This window comes from Oncorhynchus masou, chromosome 11, assembly GCF_036934945.1.
Source record: "Oncorhynchus masou masou isolate Uvic2021 chromosome 11, UVic_Omas_1.1, whole genome shotgun sequence".
NCBI classification, from domain to species: domain Eukaryota; kingdom Metazoa; phylum Chordata; class Actinopteri; order Salmoniformes; family Salmonidae; genus Oncorhynchus; species Oncorhynchus masou.
The window spans coordinates 43,416,921-43,437,329 of record NC_088222.1 but is presented as its reverse complement, the minus strand read 5'-3'; the positions used below and the strand labels follow the sequence as shown (position 1 = coordinate 43,437,329).

At 43.4% G+C, this 20,409-nt stretch overlaps 1 protein-coding gene across 1 annotated transcript in view; it reads right to left on the bottom strand.

Moving 5' to 3' along the window:
- The window catches only part of LOC135548727 (roundabout homolog 2-like), a 132,498-nt gene that overhangs the window by 23,942 nt on the left and 88,147 nt on the right, over positions 1-20,409 (bottom strand). Inside the window, exons 7-9 of the mRNA XM_064978593.1 lie at positions 19,482-19,606; positions 14,180-14,351; positions 4,209-4,411 (exon numbers count right to left, since the gene is read on the bottom strand). Of these exons, the coding sequence (XP_064834665.1) occupies positions 4,209-4,411; positions 14,180-14,351; positions 19,482-19,606 (500 nt within the window). The remainder of the gene's footprint in view (positions 1-4,208; positions 4,412-14,179; positions 14,352-19,481; positions 19,607-20,409) is intronic.

Genomic DNA, 20,409 nt, shown 5'->3' with positions numbered 1-20,409 from the left:
CCAAAGCAAATCTTTCCAGGTAAGTCAACATGAACATCTGCCTAGAACATCTGCCATGTTGACTCCAATGCTTCCCACAGTTCTGTCAAGTTGGCTTGATGTCCTTTGGGTGTTGGACCATTCTTGTTACACACAGGAAACTGTTAAGAATGAAAAACCCAGCAGTGTTGCCTGTTCTTGACACAAATCGGAGTGCCTGGCACCAAATACCATACTGATTGAAGTGGATTTAGCAAGTGACATCAATAAGGGATCATAGCGTTCACCTGGATTCACCTGGTCAGTCTATGTCATGGGAAGAGCAGGTGTTCTTAATGTTTTGTATATATGTATATGGCTTTAGAGTATATATGTTCTCAGAACATGCACAGAACAGCTGGCAGGCATATTCACAGTAATTTTTAACCTCTCCTGGTCCCAGTCTGTAATCTCCACGTGTTTTTCCACACGCTGTTCCTAAGAACTCTAAAGCTTCATGCCACAATGACTACCGCCCTGTAGCTCTCAGTTCTATAATCATGAAGTGCTTTGAGAGACTGGTTATGGATGGAACACATTAACACCTCCATCCCAGCCACCCTCTAGACCCACTCCAATTTGCATACCACCCCAACAGATCCATAGATGACGCAATCTCAATTGCTCTTTACACTGCCCTCACCCACCTAGATAAAAGGAATACCTATGTGAGAATGCTGTAAATTGAATACAGATCCGCGTTCAACAGCATTGTTCTCTCCAAGCTCGTCACCAAGCTTAGGACTCTGGGTCTGAACACCTCCCTCTGCAACTGGATCCTGGACTTCCTGACGGGCCGACCCAAGGTGGTGAGGGTAGGCAACATTATCTCCTCCACGCTGACCCTTAACACAGGGGCCCCACAAGGGTGTGTGCTTAGTCCCCTCCTGTACTCCTTGTACACCCACGACTGTGTGGCCATGCACAACTCCAACACCATTATCAAGTTCACTGACAACGCAACGGTGGTAGGCCTGATCACCGGCAACAATGAGTCAGCCTACAGGGAGGAGGTCAGTGACCTGGCAGTGTGGTGCCGGAGCAACAACCTCTCCATCAATGTCAGCAAGAACAAGGAGCTGATCGTGGACACGCCCCCATCCACATTGACAGGGCAGCAGTAGAGCAGGTAGACAGCTTCAAGTTCAAGGTAGGAGTCACCACTATCCATTTAATCGTATTCATGATCTAAAAGGCAAAACTGATCATAGATCAGCACTTGATAAATATGGGCCCAGATCCTTTTGAACCAGTGTGGGAGTTTAGAGGAGGATAAAGGAAAGACCTTTAGTAACCAGAGCGGGTCTGCAAACGTCTTACTTTGCTTTATACTGAGCACTCAACAGTAACCAGCATTCTGGGCTGACACTAGCAAGTGTGTGTCTGTGTGTGTGTGTGTGTGCATGCGTGTGTATACTCGCAGGTGCATGTGTGTGTGTGTGTGTGTGTGTGTGTGACTGCGTACGTGCCTACTGGTAATTGTGTGTGAGTGTGTAGGTAGTGCACACGTGTGTGTGTGTTTAAGACGATAAGTGTGGGTCAGGGAGAACATTGCCTATTAAAATTTCATTGGGAGGCTGAGAGCGAGACAAGGGCTAGAAATTGCTTACAACAGTGGAAGATGTACAAATGTAGGATCTCAATTTGATCACCCTGTTGTTGCAGGAAATGCACTAATGTATTCAAGGTTTAAAATGCTTCTAAATTCAGATTTGCCCCTAAACATTTTTTTATCAATAATTCACATTTCCTGTTGCTGCAGGATTATCTTCCTGCTGTGAGAAACTGGTCAAATTAAGATCCTACACCTGTAGGACTTTAACTCGCAGACAATGATCTAATAGTGTTGACAGCTCACCCCCAACCGCCTGCAGGTTAGTGGGCCACACACACACACACACACACACACACACACACACACACACACACACACACACACACACACACACACACACACACACGACTAGGCGTTCAGCCCTCATGGTTAATGTAAGACCAATCTTATTCAAAACTAAAGCTAATGAATTATACAAAGCACACTACAAAAACGCACAGCGAGCCAACACAATGCAATCAAGATAATAGCACTGTTGTTTGTGCTTGGTTGCCATCCACTTCTCTATACCCTTGTGTGTGTGTGTGTGTGTGTGTGTGTGTGTGTGTGTGTGTGTGTGTGTGTGTGTGTGTGTGTGTGTGTGTGTGTGTGTGTGTGTGTGGCCAGTTGCAGTGGCGTTGGTATAACTCAAGTCTAAGTTCCCTGTCTAAAAGCCCCAAGAGGGACAGGAGAGGTGACTCCAAGTCCAATAGTACATCACTCTTCCTAAAGGCCAGTTGACCTTGAAAGAACCTGTATGGCAGCCAAGAAAGCCAATGATGTGGATGTTTGGGGCAACAGGTCCCGGGTGGTGACTGGTGATTGGAGGAGAGGATTGGGAAGGGTTAAACGGATGGGCACCTGGCCATTAATCATGGTTGGCAGCTTTAGGCGCTGCGCTAAACAGATAGTTAAAAATGGTTGAAGGATGAAGGTGGGGAGAGTCAACCGGGAGCCAAATGTCAAAGCTCGTTCCTGGTTGTGGAATGCGTTCCTTATTTTCTCCCCTTCCTCAATGTTCTGATATCATCTCAAGTGCACTCTCTCTCTCTGTGTTGTAGCATCTTCCTTGACTTCTATTTCTCTCCACCTCATATTTTCATCTCAATATCCTGTCTCTTTCTCTATTACTTTCTTTCTCTCCCCCCCCCTTTTCTCTCTGTCCTGTTAGAGGGAGGTTTGGCACAGTGCTGTAGTTGTAGTGTGTGTCTGGCTCTGGTCCCGAGGTAATGGGCATTGCTTCAGTCCCAGAGAGGAACAAACAGACCATCTGTCGGGTGGCCGGCCCTCTCTCCTCCACCCCATCCTCCCCTTCTTCCTGTGCCCCTCTCTGCCTTAGTAAAAAGGAGCAACCTGATAAAAGTGGGAGAGAGCGATAAAAACAAGGAGGAAGAGTGTCCAAGATTCAAAATGATAGAAATTGACATAAGTACAGCCCATCTAGTCGAGATATGAGAAATTCACAAATACAGTGGGCAGAGGAAGTACTAAAGATTGTTTTCTATATTTTGAGTGCATGCGGTTGAAGTTTTAGCTGAACATTTTTGATGTTGGTGCATTGAGATTCTTAACTTAATCGCTCTCCCTCCTTCTCTCTTTACCTATCCCCCCTCTCTCTCTCTCTCCCCCTCTCTCAATTCCCCAACAAGGATTTAATTAAAGTCACAGCAATCGTTAATCACTGTGGGCTCGACAATCAATTAATTAACACGTCAGCCGGCCTGAAGCTCGCCACACACTACGGTGACCCGCAGGTGCAGCCCGCAACCCCAGAGGGCTCTGGGTAGAATGGATTTCATTAGCCGTGCGTACGCCACCACTAACGACTGCTAACGATTGCACCCGCTCATTACCTTGGCGATTATGCACCACAGACACTCGATAGCCAATTACTAAGTCAATGAGTCACCCATAAACCATAAAAAAAAGTCACTCCTGCGGTCCAATATTCCAATATTAATATCTTGCTCTTAATTTGATTGAATTACATTGCCGAGATGTGTGTCAGAGTGGACAGCTTGTATGGCCTGTATGCCGCTCACTGTGGCCATATCAATATATCAAGAGGACAGGTTGCCGTGGCATCCGAAAACGGCTTTACATTGCTCGAAATGGCAGTCGGTCATAATAACACAGTGAATTAAACGAAGCTAAATACCATTAAGGATGAGTAGTTACTCATTGTGTATTTATTCCTTGTGTTATTTATTTATTTATTTTTTATATATTTTTTTGTCTCTCTGCATTGTTGGGAAGGGCCCATAAGTAAACATTTCACTGTTAGTCTACACTTGGATTTGATTTAGTTGATTGCATTGCTTTGGAAATAACACTTGGGTGTTATTGCATGCGGTTGCTTAGTGTCACTTAGGAGAGTTACCTCAGACGATTGATATGATGAGACTTGAAGTGCGTTGAGATGCAATGTGAGGTGTTTAATTTCATATGCTATTATGCAGGCCGTGAAGGCATTTACAGAGGAGGGAAAGAGAATTGTTTGGAGCGTTCTTTCTACATTTATGAGAATCATTGAGAACATTATTTTTACGTGCTTAAGAATCATTGGGAACGTTCTTTGTACGTTCCTTTCAAGTACCTGCAGGTTTGTGATCTGGAACGTTCCCTTCTCCATCATGCTGACACGCTTGTCGCCCAGTATCCTTTGGCCGTCCTTCTCCCATTGGATGCTGGGCAGAGGGTTGCCCATCACGTGGCACTGCAATTGAGCGGTGGAGCCTGGTGCCAACGTTTGATTGGCTGGCCCTTGGCGGATGATGGGCGGGACTCGGTCGGAGGGTGCTGTGTGGGGGAGGGAAGGAGGGAGAGAGAGAGAGGGAGAGAGAGGGAGAGATTGTGCATTGTGTACAGTGTGTACCACTAGGCAAACACTGGTTCAATCAACGTTGTTTCCACGTCATTTCAATTAAATTATGTTGAACCAACATGGAATTGATGTTGAATTGACATCTGTGCCCAGTGGGTAGTTGAGTGTATTCCATAAAAACACTACCCTAATCATTTTCAGCATGGAGTCCACTTCGAATTCTGTTGGGACATAACTCTTCATATTAACCCGTGTAAATCACTAACGGCAGGCGGTGTAAAAATATGCAGATGTAAAATAACGCAGCTCTCAGCAAGTCCACAAACCCCCTGCTCCTGCCCTATTTCACATCCAATCAATGACATAGATCTCTTTTGCTCGAGCGTGTAGCAATCTAGTTTTTCTCTGTTGCTCTAGAGACAATTTATATGTGAAATAAAACCGCGGTTCAATGAAGTTGTCATTTATTGGTTAGATGTTAAAGGGACAGTTAAATAAAAATACGATAATTTCAGTGTCTAGTTTAACAAAACTGTGTGGACTGCAAGTCACTCCTTGTCCGTAGACTGCTTTCAAGGTATGGAAAGAAATATCTAAATACTAATTTAGCAGAATCTGTCCCTGCAATGTCAACTTTCAGTCAAAAAGAAGGTCTACCCATGGCAGTTACTCTACTGAACGGTAGTGTTTTGCCAGTGCAGGCCTTTATTTACCATAACATCTTCACTCATATTGCTTTCTCCCACTGTACAGCATTGTTGTGGCTTAACACGTCAAAGTAGCGCTGAATAATTTAACATTTGTTTGACTAAACCTGGAAATTCTTCTTGAATCGGGGAGGTGGAGGACCATGAATAAGTCATTGACGAGTCAATTACTTTGGCATTTACCATTCCCTCTCCAGTATCAAACCGTTCTGATGGTAAACCCTAGAACATTAGACTGCTGGGATTGGGTACATGCTGAGATTAGGTTTGCAATATTCGGCTTTGTTCCAAGAGGCCAAGAGGATACTTATATGAATAAACATCATGGAAAGGAAACATAATCTTTCACAACATACCACCAAGGTTGTGGAGTCAATTTCTGCATTAATCCACATTCTAAGCGGGTCTGGTTACAGGTGTGCTAAATAGCCATATGGCGTAAGTGGCTTCACTGAAGATACAGTACATATCGAAATGACCTGCCTTCATAGAAGCTAAAAATGGAATGGAGGAGCAGAGTATGTGTGTGCATTATTGTGTTTGAGTATTTCTGTGTGTGCGCGCGTTTGTGTGAAAAGGGAACCGTGTCCACTGCACAGTCAGATATGAAGTATAATGACCTTTTGAAGTGTATTGACATTTTCTGCATTGACTAATATCGAGCAATATAGAACATGCAGATGTAGGATCTTCATTTTATCACCCCGTTGTTGCAGGACATTTCCAGCACAGCAGGAGATGCAAACTTGTAATGAATTCACATTTTTAAAAGGCGTCTAAAATTTGTCATTTACACTTAAAAATGGCAGACTTGATATGTCCTAACACATAATGGATCAACCGCTAGAAAAATGTCCCTGAATTATAATCCACACAACAATTCACATTTCCTGTTCAAATGAAGATCCTACATACAGTATGTAAGTAGTGCAAAGTACATCAATAGTGTACTCCTTGTTTAACCCCTTGGCACTAAATCCCATCCCTCCATAGACTGTTTACCTTGTAGTGGAACACAGGCCCTGGCTATATACTCACTAGACCACCATGCCCTGCAAACAGAGGCCAGCCAATGTACATATATGGATCTGTCTATGCCACCTCTGTATGTCTGTGTGCACACCATCATGTAAACACCACTGTGTGTGTGCTGACATCTTACAGAGTAACATTCATGAACTATGACTATGACAAAGGGAGAATTAAAAAACAAATATTAACTGTATATCTGTTAGCAAAACGTACAAGTGCATTGTTGTCTGTATGCTAGGCAGGGAAAGGCGAGCTAAGCTACAGTGCTTTGAGGCAGATGAGGAGCACAAATGCATCTAAACAACAGTTTATCCCCTTCCTTACTGGGCACGGCGCGATGAGGGGAGCATATGTTCCCGGCGAGGTTAATTTGCATAGCGCCATTGCGACTTGTCCTGTTTGATTACGTCTCGCTTTACCTCCTGCTGTTCGCTCATTTGGGGGACTGGTGGGGGGTGATGATTTTTAATTTGGGGCGGCTTTGAAGAGTTTTTAATTTATTTAGGTTTAAGCAGTTGTGAAGGGAGTGATGGAGGGTGGAGGGACTGGCAGGGGGGGGGGGGGGGGTAGTCCATCGGCCAAACCAGCAGTCCATGAAATATGTCCAAATAAAACATGGTGATAAGGTAGTCGGGAAAAGGATGCTTCCCAACGGCACCCTATTCCTGTTAAAGTGCACTACTTTTGACCTAGGGCTCTGGTCAAAAGTAGTGCACTATAAAGGGAAGAGGATGCCATATGGGATATACCCAAAGTGTTAGAAGGTAATGGGATTTGAATGTGGGGTTTGTACGAGGAAGGTGCTGGGTTGGGTTTGGGAGGTAGGTTAATTGAAGCCAGCTGTGTGTGATAGTGAGCCCTAGGGGGTAATCAACTTACTCTAGAGCAGGTATTCCTAAACTGGGGTATGCATACCCCCCTGCCGGCGGGGGTACGCCAAATAAAAATGTGATTCACTCACTATTTTTGGCAGCCTTCACTGCCAAAATAAAAATGAAACCATCTAGTGTTCAGCGAAATAACAACACAATGTAAAATACAGGTAGCCTAGTCAAATAACTAACATCCAATCACATTAACCGTTATTCCCTGGTGGGAATTCCACTATCGGCCCATATGTAGCCAAACATAGCTGCTGCTCATTCCGTTTGCTCGAAAATGGCACATACCAGCTCTACATACCAGCTCTACTGGTAGTACTGCTACTACCAGCAGTACTACACCTGCACCTCTCGACGACACAAGTTGTTCTGCTTCCACGAGCACATCCAATGTTTGCACCAGTAATTCTACATTTGTTGTTAGCCCAGCTAGCATGGACACATACAGTTGTGATTCTGATGCAGCCGAAAAGCTACTGCCCCTTTACCAGGGAAAACACAGAACAACAATCAGGGACGTTGAACCATCTAAGAGGCGCAAATATGATAAGAACTACATTGATTTGCGGTTCACTTATATTTGGAGTAGTGCCTTTCCTCAACCACAGTGTGTTATATGTGCAAAAGTACTATCTCACAACTCGATGAAACCTTCACTCTAGCCGGACATTTAGAAACAAAACATGCCAATTACAAAAATAAACCACAGAGATTTTTTTGTGAGAATTAAAACGACTTTCGAGTAGTAAGACATGTATAAAAGCAACAGATACCATTATAAAAAGGGTCGAGAAGGCTCTTATATGGTGAGCAACCGAGTGGCTCGGACAGGCATGCAGCATTCTATTCTGGAGGACTTAATTGGGACGGCAGGTAGCCTAATGGTTAGAGCATTGAACTAGTAACTGAAAGGTTGCATGATCAAATCCTCGAGCTGACAAGGTAAAAATCTGTTGTTCTGCCCCTGAACAAGGCAGTTATTCCTGCTGTTGGGACAATGCTGGGGGTAAAGTCCCCCCAAAAAACTATACAGGCAATGTCTTCATCAAACAACACTGTTTCATGATGCATCAATGACATGGCAGGAGATGTCTTGAAACAATTACTGCTTCGCATACAAGCCAGTTACAGCTGGATGAGTCAACAGACGTGGCGGGCCTGGCATAGCTCCTGGTATATGTCCGATACGTTTATTGGGGGTCAATTAAGGAAGACATCCTCTACTGGAAACCAGGAGATGAGAGGATATTTTTAAAGTACCGGACAGCTTTGCGACATCAAATGGACTTTGGTGGTCAAGATGTGTTGGTATCTGTACTGACGGTGCAAAAGACAGGACGACATAGTGGAGTTTTAACACACGTGCAAGCAGTTGCTCCCAAGGCCACTTGAATAAATACACTGCAGCATCCACTGAGAGGCTCTTGCTGCCAATGGAATGTCTGACAGCTTGAAATACGTTTTGGACAATACAGTGAAAATGGTTCACTTTGTAAAAGCATGGCCCCTGCACTAAGACTAGGAAACACTGTCACCACTGATAAATACATGATAATTGAGAATTCCCATAAGCATTTCTTTACGGCTGGCCTGCTTCCCACCTGGTTACCCCGGCCAACAGCTCTGCACCCCCCACAGCAACTGGCCCAAGCCCCCCCCCCCCCCCCCCCCACTTCTCCTTTCCTCAAATTCAGACAGCTGATGTTCTGAAAGTGCTGCAAAATCTGGACCCCTACAAATCAGGTGGGCTAGTCAATCTGGACCCTCTCTTCTTAACATTACTTGTTGCTATTGTTTCAACCCCTATTACTAATCAGTTCAACCTCTATTTTGTATAATCTGGGATTCCTAATGATTGGAAAGCGGCCGCGGTTATCCCCCTCTTCAAAGGAGGAGACACTCTAGACCCAAACTGTCACAGACCTATATCCATCCTGCCCTGCCTTTCTAAAGTCTTTGAAAGCCAAGTGAACAAACAGATCACCGACCATTTCGAATTCCACTGTACCTTCTCCACTATGCAATCTGGTTTCTGAGCTGGTGACGGGTGCACCTCAGCCGCCCTCAAGGTCCTAAATGATATCAGAACCTCCATCAATAATTGACAGTACTGTGCAGCTGTCTTAATCGACCTGGCCAAGACTTTCGACTCTGTCAATCACTATATTCTTATCGGCAGACTCAACAGCCTTGGTTTCTCCAATGACTGCCTCGCCTAGTTCACTAACTACTTCTCAGATAGAGATCAGTGTGTCAAATCGGAGGGCCTCTGGCAGTCTCTATGTGGGTGCCACAGGGTTCAATTCAAGGGCCGACACTTTTCTCCATATATATCAATGATGTCGGGTGATTCTTTGATCCACCTCTACGCAGATGACACCATTCTGTATACATCTGGCCCTTCTTTGGACACTGTGTTAACAAACCTCCAAACAAGCTTTTTGAATGCAGTCTATCACAGTGCCATCTGTTTTGTCACCAAAGCCCCATATACTACCCACCACTGTGACCGGTATGCTCTCGTTGGCTGGTCCTCACTACATATTCAACGCCAAACCCACTGGCTCCAGGTCATCTACAAGACCTTGCTAGGTAAAGCTCCGCCTTATCTCAGCTCACTGGTCACCACAGAAACACCCATCCGTAGCATGCGCCCCATCACTGGTCATCCCAAAAGCCAACACCTCTTTGGCTGCCTTTCCTTCCAGTTCTCTTCTGCCAATGACTGGAACGAATTGAAAAAAAATTAAGAAATCACTGAAGTTGGAGACTTATAGTTGAAGTCGTACGTTTACATACACCTTAGCCAAATACATTTAAATTCAGTATTTCACAATTCCTGACATTTAATGCTAAAAAAAAATTATATAAAAATTCCCTGTCTTAGGTCAGTTAGGATCACCACTTTATTTTAAGAATGTGACATGTCAGAATAATAGTAGATAGAATGATTTATTTCAGCTTGTATTTCTTTCATCACATTCCCAGTGGGTCAGAAGTTTAAATACTCAATTAGTATTTGGAAGCATTGCCTTTAAATTGTTTAACTTGGGTCAAACGTTTTGGGTAGTCTTCCATAAGCTTCCCACAATAAGTTGGATTCATTTTGGCCCATTCCTCCTGACAGAGCTGGTGTAACTGAGTCAGGTTTGTAGGCCTCCTTGCTCGCACACGCCTTTTCAGTTCTGCCCACACATTTTCTATAGGATTGCGGTCAGGGCTTTGTGATGGCCACTCCAATACCTTGACTTTGTTGTCCTTAAGCCCATTTTGCCACAACTGTGGAAGTATTCTTGGGGTCATTATTCATTTGGAAGACCCATTTGCGACCAAGATTTAACTTCCTGACTGATGTCTTGAGATGTTGCTTCAATATATCCACATGATTTTCCTGCCTCAAGATGCCATCTATTTTGTGAAGTGCACCAGTCCCTCCCACAGCGAAGCACCCCCACAACATGATGCTGCCACCCCCGTGCTTTACGGTTGGGATGGTGTTCTTCGGCATGCAAGCCTCCCCTTTTTTCCTCCAAACATAACGATAGTCATTATGACCAAACAGTTATATTTTTGTTTCATCAGACCAGAGGATATTTCTCCAAAAACTACGATCTTTGTCCCCATGTGCAGTTGCAAACCGTAGTCTGGCTTTTATGGCGGTTTTGGAGCAGTGACTTATTCCTTGCTGAGCGGCCTTTCAGGTTATGTCTGTATAGGACTCATTTTACTGTGGATATAGATACTTTTGTATCTTCACAAGGTCATTTGATGTTGTTCTGGGATTGATTTGCACTTTTCACACCAAAGTACATTCATCTCTAGGAGACAGAATGCGTCTCCTTCCTGAGCGGTATGATGGCGTGACCAGTCGTGTGGAGGCCTACAACTTTTTTTCTGAGGTCTGATTTTTTGATTTTCCCATGATGCCAAGCAAAGATGCACTGAGTTTGAAGGTAGGCCTTGAAATACATCCACAGGTACATCTCCAATTGACTCAAATTATGTAAATTAGCCAATCAGAAGCTTCTAACGCCATGACATCATTTTCTGGAATTTTCCACGCTGTTTAAAGACACAGTCAACTTAGTGTATGTAAACTTCCGACCCACTGGAATTGTGATACAGTGAATTATAAGTGAAATAAACTGTCTGTAAACAATTGTTGGAAAAATTACTTGTGTCATGCAAAGTAGATGTCCTAACCGACTTGCCAGAACTATAGTTTGTTAACAACACATTTGTGGAGTGGTTGCAAAAAGAGTTTGAATGACTTCAACCAAAGTGTATGTAAACTTCCGACTTCAACTGTATATCTGCCTCACTAACTTTAAGCGTCAGCTGTCAGAACAGCTTACCGATCGTTGCAGCTGAACACAGCCAATCTGTAAATAGCCCATCCAACCAACTACCTACCTCGTCCCCATATTTGTTTTTGTTCTTTTGCACACTAGTGTTTCTACCTGCACATCCTCATCTGCACATATATCACTCCAGTGTACATTTCTAAATTGTAATTACCTCACCACTATTGGCCTATTTATTGTCTTACCTCCTTACTTAATGTGCACACACTGTATACAGATTTTTCTATTTCGTTATTGACTGTACGTTTGTTTATCCCATGTGTAACTCTGTATAGTTTTTGTAACACTGCTTTGCTTTATCTTGACCAGGTCGCAGTTGTAAATGAGAACTTGTTCTCAACTGGCCTACCTGGTTAAATAAAGGTGAAATACAAATAAATAAATAAATAAACTCTTATTTTATTTTTATTTTCTGCACTATGCAATGATTTGGGCAGTGACCATGTAACGCTTTTACAACATACAGAAGTGCGCTGGTTATCAAGGGGCAAAGTATTGACACATTGTTTTTAATTGAGAGACGAACTTAAAGTTTTCTTTACTGACCATAATTTTCACTTGTCTGACCGCTTGCAAGATTTCTTTCTTCTTTTTCTTGCCTGAATGATCTGAATCTAGGATTACAGTGTCTCTCCGCAACTATATGCAATGTGCAGGACAAAATTGAGGCTATGATTATGAAGTTTTTCTCTGTCTGCATTAACAAGGACAACACACAGGTCTTTCCATCATTGTATGATTTTTGTGTGCAAATTAACTCAAGCTTATGGACAATGTCAAATGTAATATAGCGAAGCACCTGAGTGAGTTGGGTGAGCAATTACACAGGAACTTTCCCGAAACGGATAACACAAACAACTGGATTCGTTATCCCTTTCATGCCCTGCCTCCAGTCCACTTACCGATATCTGAACAAGAGAGTCTCATCGAAATTGCAACAAGTGGTTCTGTTCTTAATCAGGAGCCACTGCCAGATTTCTGGATTGGGCTGCGCTCAGAGTATCCTGTCTTGGCAAATCGCGCTGTTAAGACACTGATGCCCTTTGTAACCAAGTACCTACAGTATGTGAGAGTGGATTCTAAGCCCTCACTAGCATGAAAACTAAATACAGGCACAGACTGTGTGGAAAATAATTTAAAGACTGAGACTCTCTCCAATACAACCCAATAATGCAGAGTTTTATGCATCCTTTCCAGCACACCCTTCTCATGAACCTGTGGTGAGTTATTCACAATTGTCTATGAACAAATAAGGTTTTATGTGTAAGACAGGTAAATAAAGTAAGTAAATAAAGTGAGTAAAATTATTGATTATTATAATATTATTTGTGCCCTGGTCCTATAAGAGCACTTTGTCACTTCCCACGAGCCTGGTTGTGACAAAACCCACACTCATTCTTATGTTAAATACATTTATTGTATAGTGTGTGTGTGGCAGGCTTACAATGATGGCAAAAAAATAACATTTGAGAGTGTGCTGACCCTGGTGCTAGAGGGGGTACGCAGCTGGAGGTTGAATGTTTGAAGGGGTACGGGACTATAAAAAGTTTGGGAACCACTGCCCTAGAGAAACGCATGCTAGGTCAGAGGTTAGTGTGCAATCACACACACACGCAAAGGCACACACACGAAAAGGCACACACACGCAAAGGCACACACACGCAAAGGCACACACACGCAAAGGCACACACACACAAAGGCATACACACACAGGCACACAAACTGAAACACACACACAGACACACACACTCATTGAGGCTGTTTTGGATGCTTTGGCATGACTTGTGTTTACGGCACTGTGGGAATCCAATCTTTAACGAGACAGTCATTACTGTATAGCCTCACATGCACCGAAGCACAATGCCTTTGCCTCTACACATTCTGTGTTCCAAAGCAAATTGTTTGAGGTAAGTCAACATAAACATCTGCCTAGAATCTACAGGCTATCTGTAGATACACTGAGTATACCAAACATTAGGAACACTTTCCTAATATTGAGTTGCACCTTTTCAGATCGCTGCAGCTGCAGCTGGCAACTGGAACGAGCTGCAAAGAAAAACACTCAAACTGGACAGTTTTATCTCAATCTCTTCATTCAAAGACTCAATCTCACTCATACTGACAGTTGTGGCTGATTTGCGTGATGTACTGTTGTCTCTACCTTCTTCCCTTTGTGCTGTTGTCTGTGCCCAATAATATTTGTACCTGGTTTTGTGCTGCTACCATATTGTGTTGCTACCATATTGTTGTCATGTTGTGTTGCTACCATGCTGTGTTGTCATGTGTCGCTGCCTTGCTATATTGTTGCCTTAGGTCTCTTTTTATGTACTGTTGTGTTGTCTCTCTTGTCGTGATGTGTGTTTTGTCCTATATATATATATATATTTTTTTTTTTAAATCCCAGCCCCCGTCCCCTTGGAGGCCTTTTGGTAGGCCGTCATTGTGAATAAGATTTTGTTCTTAACTGACTTGCCTAGTTAAATAAAGGTTAAATTAATAAAATAAAAATAAATGCTTTGTACACTCAGTGTATGTGCTGTGACTGAGTGTGTGTGTGTCTGTCCCTGACTTGTGTGTATGATCACCTTGATATACAACAGATATATTTGTGTATCTGCACTTGCATGTTTATGTGCTATCATTTGTGTGTACATTCATCTGTCCCTGAACACTTTTTCAATATATTTACGACAGATCTGTGAGTGTGTGTGTGTGTGTGTGTGCGTGTGTTTGTTTGTGTTCCTCCCACAGACACTAACCACTCTCGACCTCCAGCAGGGCCTTGGTGAGGATGCTCCCGGCCACAGAGATGGCCTGACAGATGTAGTATCCCGAGTCCTCACTGAGGACGTCTGTGATGGTCAGCTCCCCGCTCAGAGACACAGAGTATCGGCCGGACTGGGCAGCTTCTTGGATGGGGAACAGCAGGATCTGGGGAGGCAGGAAATGACACAACACCACATAACAGGTAGGCTGAAACCAGTCAGCACAGGTAAAGCATATCATTTTTTACTGTAATTTGCTCAGATCATTGTAAGAATGAGATATTTGTCTTATGTACAAGCTACCTTCTTTTCACTCTGTCAAATTGTGGCGTAGCTAAAAAGTTGTTGATCCGTCCTCAGTTTTTTCCTATCACAGCCATTAAACTCTAACTGTTTTAAAGTCACCGTTGGCCTCATGGAGAAATCCCTGAGCGGTTTCTTTCCTCTCCGGCAACTGAGTTAGGAAGAACGCATGTATCTTTGTAGTGACTGGGCGTATTGCTACACCATCTAAAGTGTAATTAATAACTTCACCATGCTCAAAGGGATGTTCAATGTCTGCTTTTTTTTACTGATCCACCTCTTTGTGAGGTATTGGACAACCTCCCTGGTCTTTGTGGTTGAATCTTTGTTTGAAATTCACTGCTTGACTGAGGGACCTTACAGATAATTGTATGTGTGGGGTGCAGAGATGACGTAGTCATTCAAAAATCATGTTATATATTATTATTGCACACAGAGAGATTCCATGCAATGTATTATGTGACAAGCAAATGTTTTATACTGAACTCATTTAGACTTCCCATAACAAAGAGGATGAATACTTGTTGACTCAAGACATTTCAGCTATTCATTTTTAATGATTTCGTAAACATTTCTAAAAACATAATTCCATTTTGACATTATGGGGTATTGTTTGAAGGCCAGTGACACAAAAACTCTAGTTAATCAATTTGCAGACTGTAACACAACATAATGTGGAAAAAGGTCAAGGGGTGTGAATACTTTCTGAAGGCACTGTATGTGTGTGTTTGTTACATGCATGCAGTGTAAATACACTACCAGTCAAATGTTTGGACACACCTACTCATTCAAGGGTTTTTCTTTATTTTTACTATTTCTACATTGTAGAATAGTGGGGGAAAAAGTGTTAAACAACTGAAAATATATTTTATATTTCTTCAAAGTAGCCACCTTTTGCCCGCGCTTGGCATTCTCTCAAACAGATTCACCTGGAATGCTTTTCCCAACAGTCTTGAAGGAGTTCCCACATACAGTGGGGCAAAAAAGTATTTAGTCAGCCACCAATTGTGCAAGTTCTCTCACTTAAAAAGATGAGCGGCCTGTAATTTTCATCATAGGTACACTTCAACTATAACAGACAAAATGAGAAAAAAAATCAGAAAATCACATTGTAGGATTTTTAATGAATTTATTTGCAAATTATTACTGACTAAATACTTTTTTGCCCCACTGTATGCTGAGCACTTGTATGCTGAGCACTTGTATGCTGAGCACTTGTTGGCTGCTTTTCCTTCACTCTGCAGTCCAACTCATCCCAAACCATCTCCACTGGGTTGAGGTCGGGTGATTGTGGAGGCCAGGTCATCTGATGCAGCACTCTCCTTCTTTGTCAAATAGCCCTTGCACAGGTTGGAAGTGTGTTGGGCCATTTTCCTGTAGAAAAACAAATGATAGTCCCACTAAGCACAAACCAAATGGGATGGTGTATCGTCGCAGAATTCTGTGGTAGCCATGCTGGTAAGTGTGCCTTGAATTCTAAATCACCAATCCACCTCCTCCTCCATGCTTCACGGTGGGAACTACACATGCGTAGATCATTCATTTACCTACTCTGTGTCTCACAAAGACGTAGAAGTTGGAACCAAATATCTTACATTTGGACTCAAAAGACCAAAGGACAGATTTCCACTGGTTTAATGTCCATTGCTCATGTTTCTTAATCCAAGTAAGTTTCTTCTTGGTATTGGTGTCATTTAGTAGTGGTTTCTTTGCAGGAATTGAACCACAAAGTCCTGATTCAAGCAGTCTCATCTGAACTGTTGATGTTGAGATGTGTCTGTTACTTGAACTCTGTGTATTTATTTGGGCTGCAATTTCTGAAGCTGGTAACTCTAATGAACTTATCCTCTGCAGCAGAGGTAACTCTGGGTCTTCCTTTCTTGTGGCGGTCTTCATGAGAGCCAGTTTCAGCATCACTCTTGATGGTTTTTGCCACTGCACTTTAAAATTTCCGGATTGACTGACCTGAAATTCCACAAATGTACTTTTAACCACGCACACCTATTAATTGAAATGCATTCCAGGGGACTACCTCATGAAGATAGTTGAGAGAATGCCAAGGGTGTGCAAAGCTGTCATTAAGGCAAAGGGTGGCTACTTTGAAGAATCTCAGTGTTTAACACTTTTTTGGTTACTGCAATGATTCCATATGTGTTATTTCATAGTTTTGATGTCTTCACTTATTCTACAATGTAGAAAATTGTAAAAATAAAGAAAAACCCTTGAATGAGTAGGTGTGTCCAAAATTTTGACTGGTACTGTATGTGTGTGTGGTTTTCGCTGCCTCCAATGTGTATTTCACAAGGTTCCAGGAGTGCGATGCTCTTTGACTCTGTCCTCGAAGAGGCTTAGAGCTGATCGGTGGAGAGCCCGTGGCTAGAGGTCAAGGGTGAAGGTATAATTGTGTGTGATGGCGAGAGGCAGAGAAGGAGGGAGAAAGGGAGGGGTCCACCGTGATGCTTAGAGGGGGGGATAGAGGGAGAAGAGGGTCACAGAGGAATAAAGGGAGGGATAGAGGGAATCATTTCGCTGCCCAGAGACAGCTAGACCAAAGAGAAGCCCTCAGTTCTGCTCTCCATGAGTCTTGTGCTATTTAGAGCCAGGCAGTTTGGTGTTATCTAACACGGCCCTGGCAGGGCTACAAAGGGGGGCGCTCTCTCTCTCTCCCTCCCTCTTTCCCTCTCTCTCTCTGCACCTCCTATACAGTACTCCCACATAAAATCCTTCGCTCTTTCCTTCTGCATTCATTTACTTTTCCCATTCCCTACCCTATTTCTCATTGGCAACTCTTTGTTTCTACATCTCCCACTCTCTAGCTATACCAACCAACCCCTCACTCCCTCTTTCCACCTTCACCCTCTTCATCTCTCTCTCTCCATCTCTCCCCCTCATCTGTCGCAAAGAGCGGTGCTACAGGCTCCCATGCACACACTCAACCACCCGGCCTTTCAGCATGTTGATGCTTTGCAGAACCAGTGACACACACACACACACACACACACACACACACACACACACACACACACACACACACACACACACACACACACACACACACACACACACACACACACACACACACACACACACACTCTCTCTTCGATGCCTAAGGAGCCTATATACTCCTGGTGAGATCTGCTCTAAAGTGTAATATATAAAAGGGGATTGCACATTACACCACAGACACTAGAGTTCACCTGTGTGTGTGTGTGTTTTTTTTTTTGTAATAGTATTTTTATTGGAATTTCACAGTTTTCAACCAAATTAAGAGATACAACAACAGAGTCAAGGCACACAGAACAAAAACAAATCACCATCATTGCCTCTCTCAATACATACATTTTAAACAAACTTACAAACAGAAATTAAGTTGTTTGTAATGTGTGCAGAGCTTTCTAGGTGATCCGTTGACCATAATCTTCAATGTGGCCAGGTACAGCAGTGCGTAGTCCATCTTCATTCTCCTGAGTCGAGCCTTCGCCTCATCAAACGCTTTGCGTCTTCGTACAACCGCTGTGGAGTAATCATTGAAGAATGAGACCTTTGGACCTTTATGTTGACTACCATCAGAGCCAATGTTTCTAGCCGCATCCATGACGCGCTGCTTGTCGGTGAAGTTGTGGAACTTTATAACCACCGGCCGTGGGCGCTGATTGGGACCGGGTATCGGTGCTTGAGAGCGATGGGCTCTGTCCAGCTTCACCCGACCAGCCTTAGTGTCCATTTGTAGGTAGCCAGGGATCCATTCCTCAAAGAATTTTACTGAATGTGTCCCTTCAGATTTTTCCGGGAGTCCCACAACACGAATATTGCATCTGCGTCCTCGATTATCCAAGTCGTCAATGTGCTCCGCCATTTCGCGCTCCTGTTTCTCAAGTGCTTTTATCTTAGCGTCCATAGATGTAGTTGAAGTTTCCACTGCAGCAATTCTTCCCTCCGCCTCAACAACACGTTCCACAACCCTCTGTATTTCAGCTGAATGGCCTGCTATTGCTTCCAAGACCGTTCTTATCTTAGCATCGATCACTTTAGTAATGTTATCAGTCATCTTTTGAATAATCAAGTCCATTGTGCCAGGATCTGCAATGGTGTTAGCTTCGCTAACGTTAGCTAGCTCCTCATGCACATCCACAGGGGTGGTGGTTTTGGTCGACTTCTTAGTAGTTCTATTGGGCATGTTGTCGGAGATTTTTGCGAAATAGTCATCAAGACTCATATGGTAACTTATTTAGCCAATTCTACCACTTTTTCAAGCTCGGAGATTAATGTAAGAATATAAATTTACGAAAGCCATGAGAGCTCACTGAAACACTGTGTTCTCTCTACGGCGCCATTTTGTCCCCGTGTGTGTGTGTGTTTTTAATCAAACATGACGCCATATACGCCATCCTTTGTGGACTCCAGGAAGAGTATAGCTGCCGAGTTAAAATACTATCCAACAATTCCTTCAATGTGTGTGTTTCTCAGTGTGACTTGCCCAGGGACTGTGCTCAACCGAGAGAAAGCAGAGCCTGATAGCAACATTCAACGCTAGCAGAGCCAAGAACATGACAGATTAGATAAGGTTCTCCTTAGGATAACCTTTATTTAACTAGGCAAGTCAGTTAAGAACACATTCATTATTTAGAATGACGGCCTACCCCAGCCAAACCCTAACGACGTTGTGGGCCGCCCTATGGGACTCCCAATTACGGACGGTTGTGATACAGCCTGGAATCGAACCAGGTAGGTGGTCACATGGCAATTTTTAGACCATGTTTTAATGATACCAATGAATTGTGTTTATATTGTACCAGTTTTGATAAGGAGGTTTATTATATATGTGTGGTAAATTTATCCACCATCAACTTTTTACTTATCTGTATCCATGTCAGTCATTTTGTGCCAAAACCATGCTGACTGAACACCAGTTCCCACGGTGGAGTGGTCATATTGGTGTATACAGAACGACTGTGACCTGACCTGATACAATATTCCATGGTGTGCATCTTACCTGGCTGCCTTCTTTCTGCCAGAACACAGCGGGTGGAGGGTTGCCCTTGGTGCCACAGAGGAAGGTTACGGTGCGACCCTGGCCTGTGATCTGGTCCCGGGGTCGAACAACGATCTGAGGGGGCACTGTAGAGAGAGGGAAGAGTATGTTAGAATGTCTAAAAAAGATGTGCATGTTTTTATTTCTGCTGGACTGTGTTTTAACTCATTTCTCTACGTCAGGATGTGTGTGTGTGTGTGTGTGTGTGTGTGTGTGTGTGTGTGTGTGTGTGTGTGTGTGTGTGTGTGTGTGTGTGTGTGAGTGACCCTTTCTTAATGTGAGTGTGTGTCAGGTCTGCATGCACTGTGTATGTCAACCAAGCTGTCACCATTGACACTGTGCACGTGTGCAATTCTTAGGGGCCCACCAAAACACTGTGTGAGGATAACAGTTCATCCCTTTCTATATAACACAAACACTACGGGCACACACACACACACACACACACACACACACACACACACACACACACACACACACACACACACACACACACACACACACACACACACACACACACACACACACCTCACACACACACACCACACACCTTTAAAATCTCCACTTAGACACCCAAACCTGCTTAAGGGGCTGTTTTGAAATGTCAAAGAGGACAAAGCATTTGACGGAAAACAGAGATGCAATGAGGGAGCTTTGTGTGTGTGGATTTCTAGTACAGATATCATTTTCCGGTACACACTTGACAATTTCTCGTACACACTTGTCTTCATTGAGAAACTCCATGTAGGCAGATGCCCCACCACATTTAACATTGATAAAGAGCTTTAAAAATTGAGTACTGCTCGGTGCAGTGATAGAACTGAGCATCACGTCCATGTCGCTACAGCAACGACATTCGAACTTGTGCACGGTTTCTTCAATTACAATT